The 19,956-nt window shown below is 44.2% G+C and overlaps 1 protein-coding gene across 1 annotated transcript in view; it reads left to right on the top strand.

Annotated features, from left to right (window-relative positions):
- Window positions 1–19,956, top strand: part of RPS6KA5 (ribosomal protein S6 kinase A5) — a 181,832-nt gene that overhangs the window by 41,884 nt on the left and 119,992 nt on the right. Inside the window, exon 2 of the mRNA XM_068966566.1 lies at window positions 17,053–17,124. Within this exon, the coding sequence (XP_068822667.1) occupies window positions 17,053–17,124 (72 nt within the window). The remainder of the gene's footprint in view (window positions 1–17,052; window positions 17,125–19,956) is intronic.

Genomic DNA, 19,956 nt, shown 5'->3' on the forward strand with positions numbered 1-19,956 from the left:
GCCTTGGCACAGGAGGGGCTGTGGCTGACTTCAGGGGAAGGTCAGAGAGTCCTTGCTTGCGCTGTTTCTCAGATCCTTTCAGCTTAAAATACTCACTCTACCAAGGTACTGTGCTTTGGGGCAGCATGTCCTGAACCCCATCCACGTGCGGTCTATGCGGAGCTGCACTTCCTTGCCGAGAGCTCCCCGCATGATAGCCCTTGGGATGGCGTGCCGCCACTTCAGAATCAGTGCTGAAGCCCCAAGCCTCCCCTCCAGCTTTCCCTTCCAGCTTCCCCTTTCAGCAAGACGCTGTCAGCAGCTGCCATTCGCCACGGTTTCCTGTGCTCCAGATGTGGGGTCGCTGGGGGGAGATGGGGTGGCTCAGTCAGCTCATCTCAAAGTGGGGGTCCTGTCCTGTGTACACACGCACGCACGCACGCACGCACACACACACACACAGATGGCGTGGCTCAGTCAGCTCATCCGAAAGTGGGGGTCCTGTCCTGTGTACACACACACGCACGCACGCACGCACACACACACACACAGATGGCGTGGCTCAGTCAGCTCATCCGAAAGTGGGGGTCCTGTCCTGTGTACACACACACGCACGCACGCACGCACACACACACACACACACACAGATGGCGCGGCTCAGTCAGCTCATCCGAAAGTGGGGGTCCTGTCCTGTGTACACGCACGCACGCACGCACACATGCACAAACACAGATGGCGCGGCTCAGTCAGCTCATCCGAAAGTGGGGGTCCTGTCCTGGTTGCTTCTGTAGTTTCAGCTTCCAAGTCAGGTGTTCAGCAGATGCTTCCTGCAGTATTTCAGTGATTCTACACACACACACACACACACACACACACTCACACTCACACTCACACACACACACAGACACAGCATACTTGTGCTTGACTGTGCCGGGTCTCCCTTGCTGCGGCTTCTCTCTAGTTTCGGCGTGTGAGCGTCTCGCTGCTCTGGTCTGTCCGGTTGTGCTCCACGAGCACAGGGGCCCGGGGGCTTCGGGAGCTGTGGCTCCCGGGCTGGGCTGCTCTGCGGCAGGGGCGATCCCAGACCGGGAGTTGAACCCGCATCTCCTGCGCTGGCAGGCGGGTGCTTGGCCGCTGAGCCGCCAGGGAAGCCCTGTCTCGGTGAGTCTTGGGTTCGCTGTTCCCCTTCCTTTCAGGTTCTGTCCGTGCTTGGACTAGGTCCTCTCAGCACTCATCTAGTCTGTCGCAGCGGCCTCCCAGCTTTTCGGACTCGTTCCCCTTGCTGTATCCACACGGCAGCATGCTGCTGCTGGGGTAATTCTCCTGAAGCCATACTCCAGTCTCGTCAGGAGCTGCTGTTACTTACGGATTCAGTAGTTTTGATTCAGTTGAAACTAGTCTGGCATTCTAGGTTTGGAGTCAGCACGTTTCTTGTACCTATTTTATGCCATGCTTTTACTGGGTTTCCCGCATGTTTCTTGTAGCTAATATTCTCTGGTGGGAAAATACTTACTCCTACTTATGCTTTCGTTCCATCCCTTCTTCTGGTCCGGAATCTCCCAGCCATTCTCTCGTCTTGGCTAGTTTAAATCCTGTACTTGTTGGCTACAGACCTAACACTTGGTTCAGGTATTAGGAGGCACTTGGTAAATGTTTCTTAAATGAGTGAATCAGTTCAGTTCAGTCGCTCAGTCGTGTCCAACTCTTTGTGACCCCATGAATTGCAGCACACCAGGCCTCCCCGTCTATCACCAACTCCCAGAGTTCGCTCAGACTCACTTCCATCAAGTCAGTGATGCCATCTAGCCGTCTCATCCTCGAGGACGAGTAGTGCTCAATAAGGCTGTCTGGTAGCCTCACATGATGCTGATATTCCCTTTAATGTCCACAGACTCCGTAGTCTGTTCTATTAAACTCCATTTTCAGAGCTTATTGCAAATTTAATAAGTAACTAATTCACTGAATAAAATCTAGTATATGAGTGCCTTAGTCATATACCAAGAAACCTACTTGAAATGGCTTCAGAAGCATTATCCTCTTTATTTCTACTTTAATTGTAAAAGTGCTGTTAAATTAAGCCGTTCATGTTAGCATAAGTGAATCATTGGATCTAATAAAATGATTTCAGCACATCCTCTGTGCAATTACATGTGTGCAGCTTAGCAGAAACTATGGCAACAGAATAAAATGTGGTGTTACTGATTCTTTCCCTCCGTGAGAGTGGGATGTTCCAAGTTAAATATCTCACAATCTAAAAAATATATATATATAGACTATGTGCTTTACAAATTACATTTGATAATAGAATTGCCTAGAAAGTTAAGAAGCATTTATCAATCGTTTGTTTGTGGCTAAAATCCTAGAAAAACATGCCAAAGGTTAACGATAGTCATCTTTGAGTGGTGGGGCTGTGAAGATTTTCAGGGTCTCTTTAGAAAGCCTGTTTAAACTATTTGTCCTCTTAAATTTTGAACATGGATTGTTTTATAGTAAAAAACAAAAATGCTCTTTGAATTTGGGAGAAAAGACAATGATCTTTTTAGTCTAAATTTATTATTTTAAAAGTTTTGTCAGTCATGTTTTCCCACCGTGCACACATCTACATTAATATTATAGGAGAAGCTGGAGGGATCCACTTACAGCGTAAAGAATCAAGTATTTTATAGTCATTGTATAATACAAGATTTTTCCTTTAAGAAGTGTTCATCAGACTTTTCTAAAGAGAGTTTTTGTATTAAGTGAAATTTATTAGAGTTGCAGCAAATATATTTTTGACAGATCCATTGACTTCTTGTAAAGGGTTTAGTTAAGTTCAGTCTTAAAAGTGACTTCCTAACCAGTAAGAGTACAGCATAGGATGGCGACACTGGTCAAGAAGGGAAGGGCTCTCCCTATAAATCGCTAGGCCGTCTTCGCTGTGTCCTGCAGGGCCTTTCGTTGTGGCGCAGATCCCTTGGCTGTGGCACAGGCAGGTGGGCTCTTCGTCCCCCGCCGGGACTGAGCCTGTGTCCCCTGCATTCATAAGGCAGATTCTTAGCCCCTGAGCCTCCAGGGAAGTCCCAGGAAGGGAAGGATATTCAGTGGGAGAGTTCCTAATATTTTAATAAGAAAAAAAATTAGTTAAAATTGCTTTGTGAAGCATTAAAATTATTCACACCTGTCCTTTCTAAATGATTGATATTGTATTAATGTAAAAAATCTTCCAATTCTTTTGATGAGCGGAGACTACCTAAACTAATTAATAAAAGAGATAGGCCTAAAGTAGGCCTTGAAAGTTTAGGGATGTTTATTGTTTTAGTTGACTTTTGCTAATATTTAATAACTCATATGATGTGGGCATCAAAATGGACTGCAAGGAGATCAAACCAGTCAATCCTAAAGGAAACCAGTCCTGAATATTCATTGGAAGGATTGATGCTGAAGCTGAAACTCCAATACTTTCGGCCACCTGCTGAGAAGAACTGACTCCTTGGAAAAGATCCTGATGCTGGGAAAGATTGAAGGCAGGAGGAGAAGGGGACGACAGAGGATGAGATGTTTGGATGGCATCACTGACTCGATGGACATGAGTTTGAGCAGGCTCCGGGAGTTGGTGATGGACAGGGAGGCCTAGCGTGCTGCGGTTCATGGGGTCACAGAGTCAGACACGACTGAGAGACTGAACTGAGCTGAATGAGCAATGATACGATCATACTGTGTACCAACTAAGTAGCTCTAGATGACATTTTTAAAGTTTGTTGATATTGTTTGTTATTTTAGGTATTTGTGAAGAGTTTCCATAGGCATTGTTTCTGTGGGAGTTCATTCTTTTATATAGGATTCAGGAGCTGAGGATGAGATTTTGGTGCAATTAAGCTGTTATAGCTGGAAATCCAGAAGTGCCCAAAGTCTGCGCAGTCATATTACTCTTATTCCTCAAGAGTCATGAGGGAACTGTCTGCAAGGAACAGTAGCTGGTGGGACTCTGCACCGCATTGTCTGTAAAAGCTGAGCAAGCTGCCGATAGGCCAGTGCAGAGCTCTTAAAGCGGCATCGGCGCATGTAGTTTACCTAAGTGAGAACTCCTACGTCCCTCCCAAACCTGTCTAATCATAATCTTGGGACCAGCATGTTGAGCTGTGTGAGCCTGCAGGTTAGAAAGAACACACAATGAGTGAACACTAGGTCCCAAGGGAACCTCCACATCCACTTATTAACCATTATATACAGTGAAAGGAGGCATGCAAGAGAATGGCCTTCTCAAGAGGTCAGGCCAGGCCAGAAGTTTGAGCCAAAAAAGAAAAAGAACAGGCCGTGGGTGGAGACTGTTCTCAACACAGAGACTCCGCTTGCTACTGACTGTCCCCAGTCAGAGTTTTAGACTCTTCAGCAATGAGTAACTTCTTTTTATCTTTGGGAAGAGCTAGACAGAGAGTCGGGCAGAAGCATGCCTGGCGCAGGTGGAGGAGCTCCCGCAGCCGCAGGAAGAGCCGTCTCCTTCCGTACGTGAGGACAGGCAGCGGACACTTCTGTCTCTCAGGCACAGGTCTGCTTCTGGTCGCGTCTGGTCCCAGACATCCAGGCGGCTGCAGATCACCTGACATGTCACTGTGGACTTTGCTGAGGCAGGTAGAGGACTCTGAAGCACAGGCTCCTTTAAGGGGCTGCTGTGCAGTGTGCCTCTAGGATGAAGTAAAACGCGTAAATAGTTAAGTCTTGTTCTAATGACGTTAGTAGCATTGCTGGGAAGGTTGAGCTCTTGCTCTTAGGTTGACAGTTTAATTAAGAGAGATGTAGTTTATTTTTAGACTTTCATGCTCAAAGACTTCTGATTACAATGAAAAATAATGCCGGAGAAATGAGAACCATTTAAACTCTTAGACTCAATGCTTGGATATCTGTTTGTCATTGCTTGGGTTCTTATAGCATCGTATTTTTGTTTGCTTTTATGTGTTTTGTCATTAACACAATGAAAAAAATCTTTTTAATTAACAGTATTCCCCAACGCCTAAACGTGATAGAGTCCCCTGCAGATTTGCTTCCATGTGTGTGTCTAGCAGATATGATGTAAAAGAAAGAATCATAAGGATATTAAGTTCATGATCCCTGAGATGGGCCTACATTGTATCACCTTTAAGATTTTATTTGCTCTTTGAAGTTTATTTCCAGGGGTAGTAGTTGAAGTGAAAAGCAGAAACTGCTATTTTATTTGAATGTTGACTTAGGAAGACCATTACTTCTTGTAATATCAAAATAAGACCACCTTCTAGAGAATTACTTTGTAGAAAGTAACTGTGAACACTGGACTTAATAGAAGAAAGCAATGTTTAAGGCCCTTGAGAGTGGACAGAAGCAGGCCCTCAGGGAGAGCGCACGGCGGGAGGAGGCGGGGAAGGCCGCATCGCCGTTTCACTAAGTTTAGCTTCAGGGTGAGCACAGGTCATGTTCTTTGGACTCTGATGAAGAAACAATGGTTTCTGGTCAGAGAAACTGGGAAACCAAGGTCAGAGAACCTTGGCCACTGATGATAGTGGAGGAATCCCTAAAAGAAAGAGGAGCCTCAGAGGAGGGAGAGTCCTCAAATTTTGTGTGCGAAAATTTGTGCATTTACTTCTGAACCATGCATGAAAACGACAGTCTCAGAACAGCTTGACTTAAAAAACAAATCTGAAGTGGCCTAGAGCTGCCTTCTAAGAAACTGATTTGTAATTCAAGTCAGTCCAGGCAAAACCAAGATATTTGCTGGCTAAAACAAAAGAAACTCTTGCTGGGGAGAAATAACAATCTTAGAGTTTTCACTAGTTAGCATTTAAGGGTTAATGTTGAGAGTACAATAAAAAATTATCCTACATAGGAGGATCAAGGAAATGGAACATCTCCCAGGAGGAAATAAAAACAACTGAATTCCAGCCTGAGATGCACGAGATACTGGCAGTAGCAGACAAGAATTTTAAAACGTCTCTTAAAATATCCTCAGTGAAATAAAGCAGCATGTTCTCTGCGAGTGAAAAAATAAAAAATCTTATCTGATAAACAGAAACAATGAAAAAGAACCACATGGAATTTCTAGAAATGATAAATACAATGTCTGAAATGTAAAAATCTGTCGGATGGGTTTAGCAGTTGAATAGAAATGTTGGAAGGAAATGTAAGTGGGCTCGAAGGTAGAACAGTGGGGATTAACGTGAAGTGCAGAGAAAACACTAGGAGAAAATGAATAGAGTCTCAGGGACCTCTCAGTGTCAAACAATCAAACGTGCGTGCGGTTGGAGTCTTAAGAAAGTGAGGAGAGAGGGAATGGGATAAAACAAACATTTGAAAAATTAAGGCCAAAGCTTCTCAAATTGGATGAAAACCAGAAACTCAGAGATCTAAGAGACTTGGTAAGTGCCAGGCCAGATGACCCCAAAGAAGGCCGTAGCCTGTCTGGAAGCAACCTGAATGTCCATCAGCGGGAGAGTGGACAAAGAGGGTCCACCGTATTTACAGTGGGGTGTTGCTCAGTCATGAGAAAGAGTGGAATAAAGCCACTTGCAGCAACGTGATGGACCTAGAGGTGTTTTCAGGCAGAGAAGTACAAATATTATATCACTTGTATGTGAAATCTAAGACAAGGGTACAAATAAAGTTATTTATACAACAGAAACAGTTATAGGTGTAGAAAGAAATCTTATGGTTACTAGGGGCAAGAGGGGGAGGGATAAATGGGGAGATCGGGATTGGCATACACAGACCACTGTATGTAAAATGGATAACTGATAAGGACCTGTCGGTTAGCACAGGGAACTCTGCTCAGTGCTCTGTAATGACCGATACGGGAAAAGAATCTTAGAAAAGGGCTCGGCTCAGTTCAGTCGCTCAGTCAGGTCCGACTCTGTGTGACCCCATGGACTGCAGCGCGCCAGGCTTTCCTGTCCATCACCAACTCCCGGAGCTTTGTCAAACTCATGTCCATCACGTCAGTGACGCCATCCAACCTTCTCATCCTCTGTCGTCCCCTTCTCCTCCCACCTTCAGTCTTTCCCAGCATCAGGGTCTTTTCCAATGAGTCAGTTCTTCGCATCAGGTGGACAAAGTATTGGAGCTTCAGCATCAGTCCTTCTAATGAGTATTCAGGACTAATTTCCTGGAGGATGGACTGGTTGGATCTCCTTGCTGTCCACAGGACTTAAGAGTCTTCTCCAACACCACAGTTCAAAAGCATCAATTCTTCGGCTGTCAGCTTTTTTTACAGTCCAGCTCTCACATTCATACATGACTACTGGAAAAACCATAGCTTTGACTAGAAGATGGACCTTTGTTGGCAAAGTAATGTCTCTGCTTTTTAATATGCTGTCTAGGTTGGTCTTAGCTTTTCTTCCAAGAAGCAAGCATCTTTTAATTTCATGGCTGCAGTCACCATCTGCAGGGATTTTGGAGCACAAAAAAATAAAGTCTCTCACTGTTTCCATTGTTTCCCCATCTGCTTGCTAACAAGTGATGGGGCCGGATGCCATGATCTTAGTTTTTATGTTGTGATTTAAGCCAACTTTTTCACTCTCTTCTTTCACTTTCATGAAGAGCCTCTTTAGTTCTTCTTCACTTTCTGCCATAAGGGTGGCGTCATCTGCATATCTGAGGTTATTGCTATTTCTTCCAGCAGTCTTGATTCCAGCTTGTGCTTCTTCCAGCCCAGTGTTTCTCATGATGTACTCTGCCTATAAGTTAAATAAGCCGGGTGACAATATACAGCCTTGACGTACTCCTTTCCCAATTTGGAAGCAGTCCATTGTTCCATGTCCACTTCTATCTGTTGTTTCTTGACCTGCATACAGATTTCTCAGGAGGTAGAAAAGAGTAGATACATGTATTTGTGTATCTGATTCACTGTTGGGTACAGCAGAAAGTAGCACAGCATTGCGAATCAGCTGTACGCCAATAAAAATTAAAGTAACGAGAAGAAAAGGACACAGCATGGCAGCACTGTTGAAAGCCAGAGGTAAGCACTGTCGAGAGCAGCGAGGGAAAAATCGCACGTTTCAGGCAGAGGAGCGATGACCCATGTGACGACTCACTTTTACTCTATAAACCAGGAGAGTGGAAGGACTGTTTAAAGTGCTGGAAGCAAAGGGAAAAGAGCCTGCCATGCAGAGTTCTCTATCAGAGGGAAATACCCGCCAGGATGAGGGTGATTCTGATGGTGAGGGCACCACCTTGTGAGCACACTGAAAGTCACTGGATTATATTCTTGAAAAGGGTGAATTTATGACATGTTAATTATGTCTCAATAAAAATTTAAACCAAGGTAAAAGAATGTCTTTTTCAGATAAAGTAAAACTCAGAAAATTCATCACTGGCCCTACAAGAAATGGCAAAGGATGTTCTTCAAGGCTGAAGAAAAGTGGTACCAGATAGAATTTTGAATCCTTGAAAAAGAAACGTCATCAGAAACTATAAGTATCTGGAGAAGTGCAGAAGTCTCTCGTTATTCTTTATTTCTTTACAAATTATATAAGCAAAACTCAGAACATTGTGAAGTTTATAACACGCGTGGAAGATATTATAGATCCATATAATGTGTAGTGGCTATAGCAGGAAGGATGCTGTATTTCATGTGAAGTGGCACTGTTTCCAGTTGTCAGAGAAGTGTGAATAGTCGGAGGGGTGCATATTGTACTCCTCAGAGCAGCGACTGCACAAATAGTGCAGAGAAGGGAAGGTGAGATGTGAGTGTGGAAATGGAAATGAAATTCTAAAAAAATTCAAATAATTTTTCAAAAGTCAGGAAAACACAAAAATGGAACCGTACAACAGAAGTGACAAGTTAAAAATTAATAATAAAGTGATAGAACCAAACCCAACCATATCAATAATTATATTAGATTGCTAATAGATTAAACTATTAACCCAGTAGTTTAGCTGAAAATAAGTGTTATAGATTAAACACTCTAGTTAAAATCCTAGCAGGCTTTTTGGGGTAGAAATTGAAACCCTAATTCTAAAATTTATAAGAGAACACAGGACGATCTTGAAAATTGCCTGATTCAAGTCTCATGGTAACTGAGGCAACGAGCCTCTAGCATAAGACTGCACATAGAGTGCTGGAGCAGAATAGGGTCCTGAAATAAATCCACACTTAAACGGCAAATTGATTTTTGACAAATGTACCAACATAAATCAATAGTAACAAAAAAAAAAGGTGTTTTTTTTTTTTAATGGTACCAGAACAACTAGATATCTATATGAGAAAAAAATGAATCTTGAACTTTACCTCACATTAACAAGAAAATTAACTCAAATTGGATCATAGACCTAAATGTAAGAGCTAGAACTATTAAATTTCCAGAAGAACATTTTAAAGAACATCTTTGTGACACTGAGTAGGCAGAGATGTTTTAGAATCCAGGAAGCATAGACTATAAAAGAAAAAATTTACAACTTCAAAAATTTTAAAATTCACTCTTCAAAAGACACAGTTAAATAAAAAGCCAAACTATAGAATGGAGAATACCTTTGCAAAACATGTGTCTGTCAAAGCAGTTTTATTTAAAATATGTAAAGAACTCTTACAACTCAACAGTTAGACAAATAGTGCTACAAAAAATGGGCAAAAGATGTGGACAATTCACAAACACAAAAATATAAATGACCAGTATATTCATGAAGAGATATTCAACATGTCATGAAGAAAATGCAATTTAAAAGTATGTTGAGAGTGTGGAAAATTTGAAAAAAATCAGTGTTAACAGCAACAACAAAAACCCTCCTGATACTAACAAGCAGTTACAGTTTTATTACAGTTTTAGGACACAGGATTAATATACAAAAGTCATCTGCTTTCTACCAGCAATAAACACGTCGGATTTGAAATTTAAAACAATACCATTTAAATTTGCACACACACCCCCCCAAAATGAAATACTTAGGTATAAATCTAACAAAGCATGTATGAGATCTGTGTGAGGAAAACGGCACAGCTCTGTTGAAGGTACCGAAGAAGAGCTGGACAGATGGAGAGATGGTCTGTGCTCATGGATAGTAAGACTCAGTATTGGTGAGATGTCAGGTCTTCCCGACTTGGTCTACAGATTCAGCGCAGTTGCTATCAAAATGCAAATACACATTATTTTGTGTGGATCAACAAGCTGACTCTAAAGCTTCCGTGGTCAGGCACAAGGCCCAGAATGGCCAGCACGGTGTTAAAGGAGAAGGACGGTCGAGAGACTGGCACCACACTGCTCTCAGACTCACGGTCAGGCTTACAGTCAGCAAGACAGCGTGTCACTGAGGATGGAGTCGGCAGATAGAGCAGGGGAGCAGGCTGGAGAGCCCAGAAGTGGACCTAGACCGATAGAGTCAGGGGTCTGCGACAGCGGGGCAAAGCCAGCACGGTGGAGCAGTCATGGTCCTGGCAGCAGGTGGTGCTGGAGCAGCCGGCCACCCCCATGGGAGAGCCGGATCTGGTGAGCTAGCTTGCATCCTCCACGAAAGTTAGCTCTCAGTGTGTCACAGACCTCAGAGTAAAACACGAAACTTTCCAGTCCTAGAAGATAGCAGAGAGACAGCCTAGATGGCCTCGGGTGTGGTGATGGCTTTTAAGGTGCGACCCCAAAGGCATGATCCGTGAGAGCAAGAATTGACAAGCTAGACGTTATTGAAATTGTTAAAATTCAAAAATTCTGCTTTGCAAAAGTCAGTGTCAGGAGATTGAGAAGACAAGTCACACACTGGAAGAAAATAAATAGAAAAGATATCTGATAAGTGACTTTTCTGAAATATACAGAAGCTTCTCACAACTCAATAAGAAAATAACCTGATTTTTAACAGTGGGCCAGTAACCTTGACAGACATTGCACTGATGAAAATACACCCGTGGCAAATAAGCGTATGAAAAGTTATGTGTCATCAAGGAAATGCCGGTTAAAACAACAGTGAGATGGCCATTGGACAAGTAGAATGACCAAACCTCAGAGCACCAAGGAAACCAAATGTTAGTGAAGACGTGGAGAAACAGGGACTCTCATCTGCTGTTGGCGTGCATGCAGAGTTGCTGCAGCAACTTGGGAAGACTGTCTGGGCGTTACCTTTGATACGAAACACGCGTCTTCCCCGTGGGGCGTGCCGTCTCCTGCCGAGGGCGGTGTTTCTCGGGTGACCGTGGCGTTGCTGATGGAGCTGCTTGCTCTCTAGCTTCACGTCGGCTCGTTGTAGCAGACGGAAGCACCTACGCTTGTTGTAGGGTGTATTCACCTGTGTCAGCCTCGTGGTCTGAAGCGTTGGCTGTAAAACAGATTCTTCACTAAACCGAGTCTTTTGTCACTAAAGTGTTCTGAAGTGAGTACCTTGGTGTTCAAAAGAAACACTCATTAAAGCAGCTTTTCATCTTCTGCGATCTACTCTTTAAACCTTTCAGCCCCTGTGGTTACTGACTGCATGTGCCAGGCCTCTGGAAATGAAGTGTGTTACACTGAACCACCTTGATGGGGGTCCCTGTCCATACATCAGAGTGAGAGTGTTAGTCACTCAGTCGTGTCTGACTTTTCGTGACCCCGTGGGGTGTAGTCTGCCAGGCTCCTCTGCCCACGGGATTCTCCAGGCGAGAATATTGGGGTGGGTTGCCATTCTCTTCTCCAGGGGATCTTCCCGACCCAGGGATTGAATCCAGGTCTCCTGCATTGCAGGCAGATTCTTTACCATCCGAACCACTGGGGTTGTCCGTACATAGGGCTTGTTTTTCAGAGAACAGTGTTTAGGGTAGCAGAATGATAAGCCTGTCCAGGCATGTCGTAAAGCCCTTGTAAAAGTAACGCGAGCGAGTATTGTGAACGGAAATGTGATGCTCAAGTCACAGTCTGCTTTAAAGTTGTAACAAATTCAGATGAATTAAAAAAAAAGAAAGCTTGAAGGTAAGCTTAAGTGTGACCCAGCAGTTGTGCTCTTAGGTATTTACCCGAAGGAGCTGAAGTCTGATGTCTACACAGAAGCCTGCACAGAGGATGTTCGGGACAGAACCTACTCTGAATGATGCTACGCACTGCAGTGGCGGGTGCATTTGTCCAAAGCCTCGGAACGAAGATACACCAAGAGTGAGCCCCAGTGTAAGCTGTGAACGTTGGGTAAAAACTCTATTGCAGTCACATCTGCTTGGGCCCCAGTGGAGGTTAAGACAGGGCAGAGTAAAGCGTTTTGATGGGCTTGCTCTCTGGCCGTTACAGGGAATCCTTGACCTGGGTGAGCTCCACTGGGCCACGGGGACTCTCTCTAAAGCAGATGCTCCCTCTAAGCTTGTTCACTGGAATCTGAGCATTCTCAGTTAAGGACAGGCCAGGAAAGATAAATTCCAGAGAAACTTAAGGTGGATAAAGTGTGTTGTTATAAGCCTAGGGCTAAATGCTTTTCAAGCCCAGCATTGTTGAGTTTTTCTAGATCCTGGGGTTTGAAGTGTGAGGGAGGGAAGACCTTCTCCCAAGTTCCACCTTAGCTCACCAGGCACACAAAGAGTAAATAAACTTGTCAGCAACTAAGGCCAGGAGAGGAGATTCTGAAGAGAATTCTGAAAAGAAGAAAGCAGAGCTGACTGACCTCACCTCGTGGGGAACCTGGACCCCAGCGACCACTCAGGCACAGAGGCGTCCTGCTGCCCACTCATCGTGAGCTCTGCCAGTTCCCTTTCCCCCAGGACTGGAGACTGGGGAAGCCTTGAGCCCTCTTTGCAGGCAAAGTTTAATCTGTGTCAGGAACCAAAGAATAGAGATAGTGGATTATGAGTGAAAACAGGCCTCATAGGCCATCTGAGCTGCGTTGTGAGAGACGAGGGCTTCCTGGATGGCACGCTTTGTAGTCAGTTCAGTTCAGTCACTCAGTCGTGTCCGACTCTTTGTGACCCCATGAATCGCAGCACGCCAGGCCTCCCTGTCCATCACCATCCCCCGGAGTTCACTCAGACTCACGTCCATCGAGTCCATGATGCCATCCAGCCATCTCATCCTCTATCGTCCCCTTCTCCTCCTGCCCTCAATCCCTCCCAGCATCAGAGTCTTTTCCAATGAATCAACTCTTCACATGAGGTGGCCAAAGTACTGGAGCTTCAGCTTCAGCATCATTCCTTCCAAAGAAATCCCAGGGCTGATCTCCTTCAGAATGGACTGGTTGGATCTCCTTGCAGTCAAGTGACTTTCAAGAGTCTTTTCCAACACCACAGTTCAAAACCATCAATTCTTAAGCACTCAGCCTTCTTCACAGTCCAACTCTCACATCCATACATGACCACAGGAAAAACCATAGCCTTGACCAGACGGACCTTAGTCGGCAAAGTAATGTCTCTGCTTTTGAATATGCTATCTAGGTTGGTCATAACTTTTCTTCCAAGGAGTAAGCGTCTTTTAATTTCATGGCGGCAGTCACCATCTGCAGTGATTTTGGAGCCCAAAAAATAAAGTCTGACGCTGTTTCCACTGTTTCCCCATCTATTTCCCATGAAGTGATGGGACCGGATGCCATGATCTTTGTTTTCTGAATGTTGAGCTTTAAGCCAACTTTTTCACTCTCCTCTTTCACTTTCATCAAGAGGCTTTTTAGCTCCTCTTCACTTTCTGCCATAAGGGTGGTGTCATCTGCATATCTGAGGTTATTGATATTTGTCCCAGCAATCTTGATTCCACCTTGTGCTTCTTCCAGCCCAGTGTTTCTCATGATGGACTCTGCATATAAGAACCAAGTGTAATTAATCTATGACCTCTTGCTGATTTCCTATGAGAAAAATTCTGTGGTTAGTGAAAAAAAGGCTGAAGTGACTGTGTATCAGAAGAGTTCCTTATCTCCCTTAGTCCAGCTGCAAATACAGATATGGGAGAAATAGTATATGTTTTGCAGGAAGGGGGACCCCTTCCAGGGCCCGAAACTGGGCTCCTGTCTAACACTCGAAAATGAGTTGTCTGAGGAGACACATGTGCTGACCGTGCAAGGAATTCTATTGGGAGAGGGGCACCCGGGTGGAGGGCAGAGGGTGAGGGGCCCCGGGAGGACCGCTCTGCCACATGGCTTGCAGGTTTTATGGTGATGGGGTTAGTTTCAGGGTGGTCTTCAGCCAGTCATTCTGACTCAGAGTCCTTCCTGGTGGTGCACACCTTGTTCAGCCGAGATGGAGGCCAGGGAGAAGGATTCTGGGAGGTGGTCGGACATGTGGTGTCTCCTTTTCACCTTTGCCGAACTCTCCCGGTTGGTGGTGGCTTAATAGCTCTGTGTTCCTTACCAGGACCTCCTGTTGTAAAACAACTCATGCAGACGGTTACTTTGGTGCCTGTCCGGGTGGGCGGTTCCGGTCGGTGTGCTTCCCCTAACATATGGACAGTGCTTTCGGAAAGCTGGGCCGTCACACATCTTGTAAATAAAAGATGATGCCTAATAGAATCGGGAGTAGTAACTTCTAATATGTGACTCGTTAATGTCTTCAACTTCAGAATTTTTTAATAAAATAACAGAACTTAGCATTCAGTTACAGCAATAAATAACAGAAGTTTTATTGTTCATTTAGAGCCAGCTCATTATTGCAGAAGTGATGGTTTCCTGTGAGCTTGCTTTTTCTATAGTCTGTGTGACATACTGCAGGAGGGTATGCTGTTTTATTGTATTGATGTTAAGATACTACCTTGGGTTTTCATGTTAGACTCATGCTGAAGCCAGTGTCAACTTGAGGCATGGACCACGTACACTGGTTTGTTCTCACTATGAAAGTATGCGTTAATAGTCAAACTCTTAGGAACCGAAAATGGGATGGTGGTTTCTGGAAGTTTGGAAGAGAGGGCGAAGAGTCATTGTTCAATGAAATTTGTTTTGCACAGTGAAAAAATTGTAGAGCTCTGTTGTGAACCATGTGCCTAGAGTTAACAGAATAGTACTGTGTTATATGCTTGAAACGGAGAAGGCAATGGCACCCCACTCCAGTACTCTTGCCTGGAAAATCCCATGGATGGAAGAGCCTGGTGGGCTGCAGTCCATGGGGTCACTAAGAGTCGGACACGACTGAGCGACTTCACTTTCACTTTCACGGACCTGAATTGTCGGAGAAGGAAATGGCAACCCACTCCAGTGTTCTTGCCTGGAGAATCCCAGGGACGGGGGAGCCTGGTGGGCTGCCGTCTATGGGGTCACACAGAGTCAGACACGACTGAAGTGACTTAGCAGTAGAATATGCTTAAAAATGGTTAACATGGTAAATTTTGTTCTGTGGTTAATTGTGACCACAATTTAAAATATTTTTTTAAGTTAATGCATTTAGTTAAACTTTGGAAAGATGCTGAAATTGCTTTTCCCTCTGAAACTTTAAATTCTAGTTAAAAGTTCTTAGTCTAATTTTTTTAAAAAATTATGGTACCAAAAGTGAAAGTGAAAGTTGTTCAGTCATGTCCCCAACTCTTTGTGACCCCATGGACTGTAGTCCATGGATTCTCCAGGCCAGAATACTGGAGTGGGAGCCTTCCCCTTCTCCAGGGAGATCTTCCCAACCCAGGGATTGAACCCAGGTCTCCTGCATTGCAGGCGAATTCTTTATCAGCTGAGCCACCAGGGAAGTCCAGTAGTCCAAAGCATAAATTTATTTACAAACACTAATAGTCTTAGTTGAACACAGCAAATACTGTGTGAATTAAGCTCACAGAATCATCACAAGGCCCTATTTTTACCATTTGCCGTTTTATTATGAACATTTTCAAATATAATGCAGAGAATTTGAAAGAATTGTATGTTGAATGCCCGTTCACTCACTATCGAGATTCTGCAGTTAGCATCGGTCGTACCTTCTTTCTCACACATGTGCGTGCTCAGTCAGTCCCTGTGGACTGTACCCCACGAGGCTCCTTGGTCCATGGGACTCCCCAGGCGAGAACACTGGAGTGGGTTGCCGTGCCCTCCACCAGGGGGTCTTCCTGACCCAGGAATCAAACCCGCAGCTCCTGCATTGCAGGTGATTCTCTGTCATTGAGCCACTGGTAAGCCCTTCTTTATCACGTGTCTGTCCATACCTGTGTTCTCCCGTCAATCCATCTCTTTGAAACACGTTTGAACATAAACTGCAGGCACCAGTGTGCTTTGAGGGCAGCATTTTTATTCCCCATTTCACACTAGAGGGATCTGAAGCACAGAAAAGTCAAGCAGTCTGTTGAGGATGACAGAGCTTTTAAGCAGTAGAACTAGGGTTTGAACTAAGCCGTTCTTAATCATGTCTTTCTGATCTGCTGGCTCACACAGTATGGATCGGCATTACCATAAAGAGTCGCTTGTGGTCCAGTGAATTTGACAGATGTAAGTGTCTCAGTCTTGAAGCTCCAGATGTGTATTTTCACGGTGTAGTGTCTATGAGGTTCGGCATTAAAGAAACTTGTGAAACTTTAAGCTGACTGTTTCCAGATTCATTTCAGCCTGAGCACTCTTCCCCACCTTCCCCCAACATCACACTTCTTAACTTCTCGTAGAGTGGGGCCAGAATTCCGTGGGGTACACTGGAAGATACTCATTGTAAGGTATCCTCATTTCGTTTATTCCAGAATGTGTTTTTGAAGAGGTTTTGGTTTTCGGCATAGCTCTAGAATTTTGGACTGGCGGAGGTCTTGGGCTTCACTGAGATCAGCGCTTGCGCGTCAGGGCCGAGGGAGCTGGGGCCCAGCGTGGTCAGGCGCTGGTGCGGGCTGCTCGTGCACTTGGGGCAGAAGTGGGCGTGGAGCACAGTCTGCGGCCTTGGAGGGGCTCTTACAGACAGTAAATGTTTGTTGAATAAATGAATGCATCTTCTGAATCTGTCCAGTTTTCTTTCTGTGTATCTGTCTACATATTAGAATTTGTGTTCATTTTCAGTTTATTTGGTTAGTAGAAAGTCATATAGCACTTTATGGTTGACCTTCGATACAAATGATATATAGTAACAAAATTCTAAAAAAAAGTTGTAATATATGAGGTACAGAAAATTACATGAGCATAGCTGTGCTGTTTAACAAATAGTGATCAAGTGAACCCTTATTTAACGTTCCAAGAAATGAAACACTGCGGTCCATGAGAGGCCCCAGGGACTGTCTCCTGTTACTCATCCCCTTAATTGTTTATTTTTTCTGTTTCTTTTTTTAGCTAATTTAACAGGACATGCAGAGAAGGTGGGGATTGAGAATTTTGAGCTCCTGAAGGTCTTAGGAACTGGAGGTAAGTCTTTAAGTTAATTCTTTCTTTTAAGAGAAAAAAAAAAGCACTTGATACCCCTATGACAAAGGATTGGCATCTCCAATACAGAAATCATTAAAATTTTAAAACAATAAGGAATCCGTTAGGAGAACTGTCAGAGAATGTGAACAGAGCATTTCTAGAAGAAATACATGGTATAGATGACCTTATTTGCAAAACAGAAATAGAGATGTTCTCAGATGTAGAGAACAAATGTATGGACGCCGAAGGGGGAAAGACGGCGTGGTGAGATGCGTTGGGATTGACAAGTGTACACCGTTGGTACTGTGCGTAGAACGGGTGACTCCTACACAGCAGCCTGCTGTGTAGCTGAGGGAACCTGCACAGTGCTCTGTGGTGACCGAGAGGGGAAGGGGCTCCAGAGAAGAGGGGATGTGTGTACACACATGCCTGATTCACTTTACAATAGAAACTAAACTGAAAAAGAGAAGAAATATAAAAGGCATAATTTAAAAGAATTGGTAAGGATCAAGAAAAAAAATCTCTCTTACCCTGCTTTTGGGAGTGTAGATGAATTCAATTTTTACATGAGACATAATGTTTTATAAAACCACTAACATTTATGGAGAGTTTGTTACCTGCCAAGTTCTCTGTGAGTATGGTTTATACTGATTGCTTCATTCAGTCCCCACTCAACTTTATTCATAGCCCATGGTCATCACTTTTAAAAGTGAAAAACTCAAGACTCTTCAGAAACCTAACAATATGAATTTGCTTAAATGACCATGTAACTGTATGTTCTGTTATCTGTACAATAGGATTGAAGTGATCTGCATTTACTAAAGTTTTGAAAGCTCTCCATAATATAGTAAATTCGAAAAAAGCCTGCAAAAGAGAGTGTACAGTATACCATTTCCGTAACATAAAAACTGTGTGACTAAATATCTACATGTGAATGTATAGGAAAGTTTCTGATCCGTGCATCAGGATAAGAGTGTGGCTCTCCCTGGGTGGGAGATGGCTCTTGGTTTTCTGATTTCTGCTTCCTTCTGCCTTCAGGATGTTTACTATCACTGTCCTTGCTTATCTGAAGTCAGGGCCTCGTGGGCATGTGACTTGTGCAGGTGCAGAGATCCCCACACTAGAAGAGCCTCATGTTTGATTTCATGCTCTACCCCTCTGAAATTCTAAATAACTTGTGAACAAGGCGCCCCACATTTTCATTTTGCAGTGAACCTGCTCATTGCATGGCATGTAAATTCGTCTAATCAGAGTCCCAGAAGGAGCAAATAGAGGGGGCAAAGGTAAATATCCAGAGAGGTGACAGCTGAGCGTTCTCCAGGATTGATCAAATATGTGAATTTGTAAATTTAGGAAACAGAAAATCTCAGACAAGTGTTCCTGTGAAGGGATTCTTACACAGATACATGAGAGGAACTGATGAGCACCGGAGACAGAGAGACCCCCTAAGAGCTGCCAGGGAGAGACTGCCTTTTGGAGAAACAGCGAATAGATGAGCAAAGGACTTCCCAGCAGCGACCACGCGAATACCACAGCCGTGTGGAAGAATGTCCAAACAGTCCCCAGAGTAATAACTGTCAGTTCAGAACTGGGTTCCCCCCCAAAGCTGTTTTATGGAAGGAAGGGCAAAATAGACATTTTCAGACTTAAGAAAGCTGAGTGTGTTTTCTCTTGATCCAATGCATCCTCGCTAAAAGATACAATTTTAGGGAGAAGGAAAGTGATCTCAGGAGAGATTCTGAGATGCAAAAACTGTTGGTGAATCAAGATCTAAACAGTGTTGACTGTGTAAAACCGTGGTCGGAATGTCTGGATTTGTGGGGTTAACAACCGGAAAACTGAAATGTTGGACAGAGATGGCACATAATTTGGGAAGCGTTAGGAATTTAGTGGTCTGAGGTAGTGTTTCTCCAATGTTTACATGCACATGAGTCTTGAAATGTGTAAAACACCAAATTGATTGAAAAAAGAATAGAAAGCCTGAATAGTCCTTTAATCCCTAAAGAAACTGGTCAGTGAGTAAAAATCTTCCTGCTGGGAAAACACTTGGCACAGTTTTTATATTTGTTTGTTCACTTCTGTGTGGCTGCTCTGGGTCTTCACTGCCCTCTGCAGTTAGGCAGCAGGCGGGCCCCTCTCTGGCTGCAGGCCGTTGGCCTCCTGTTGCCGAGTGCAGGCTCTGGTGCTGAAGCTCAGTGGTGGAGTGCACAGGCCAGGTTGCTCTGTGGCGCATGGGACTCTTCCCAGACCAGGAGTGGACCCCCGTCCCCAGCACCGGCTGGCAGACCCTTAGCCACTGGACCATCAGGGAGTCACTTGGTGGTTTCCAGAGTGAGTTCTGCCAAGCACTCAAGGCACAGATAATGCTGACCTTTCACAAACTCAGAGAACAGAAACAATGGAATTATTTCTTCCAGCTTGTTGTATAAGGCTAGCATTACCTTGATTCCAAAAACACATGAGTATGAGGGAGAAAAATTATAGGCCAGATTTTAAAACAAACTTTGGATGGATTTTCTATCAACATATTTAGCGCTTTGTCTCATTATTTACCTCGGTTTTTTGGAGCAGCTTGACCGTAGACAGGTCTCTAAGATAATTCTGCAAAGGTGAGACAAGAGTTTAGGGCAGGGCTTTGCCTGTGCTTCTGAATGACGCTTCTTCCTGTTCCTGGGCTGTGTCACCCACGCTCCTGCTCTTCCTTTTCGTCAGCTGACCGAATCCTGCTCTTGGGAGATGGAATCACTGCAAGGTGTCATTGTAGGTATTTCTGTATTTAAAATCACAGTTTTGATGACTAAATGGAGTAGGTGGAAACTTTTATTATGATTA

Source organism: Capricornis sumatraensis, chromosome 2 (assembly GCF_032405125.1).
Source record: "Capricornis sumatraensis isolate serow.1 chromosome 2, serow.2, whole genome shotgun sequence".
NCBI classification, from domain to species: Eukaryota; Metazoa; Chordata; class Mammalia; order Artiodactyla; family Bovidae; genus Capricornis; species Capricornis sumatraensis.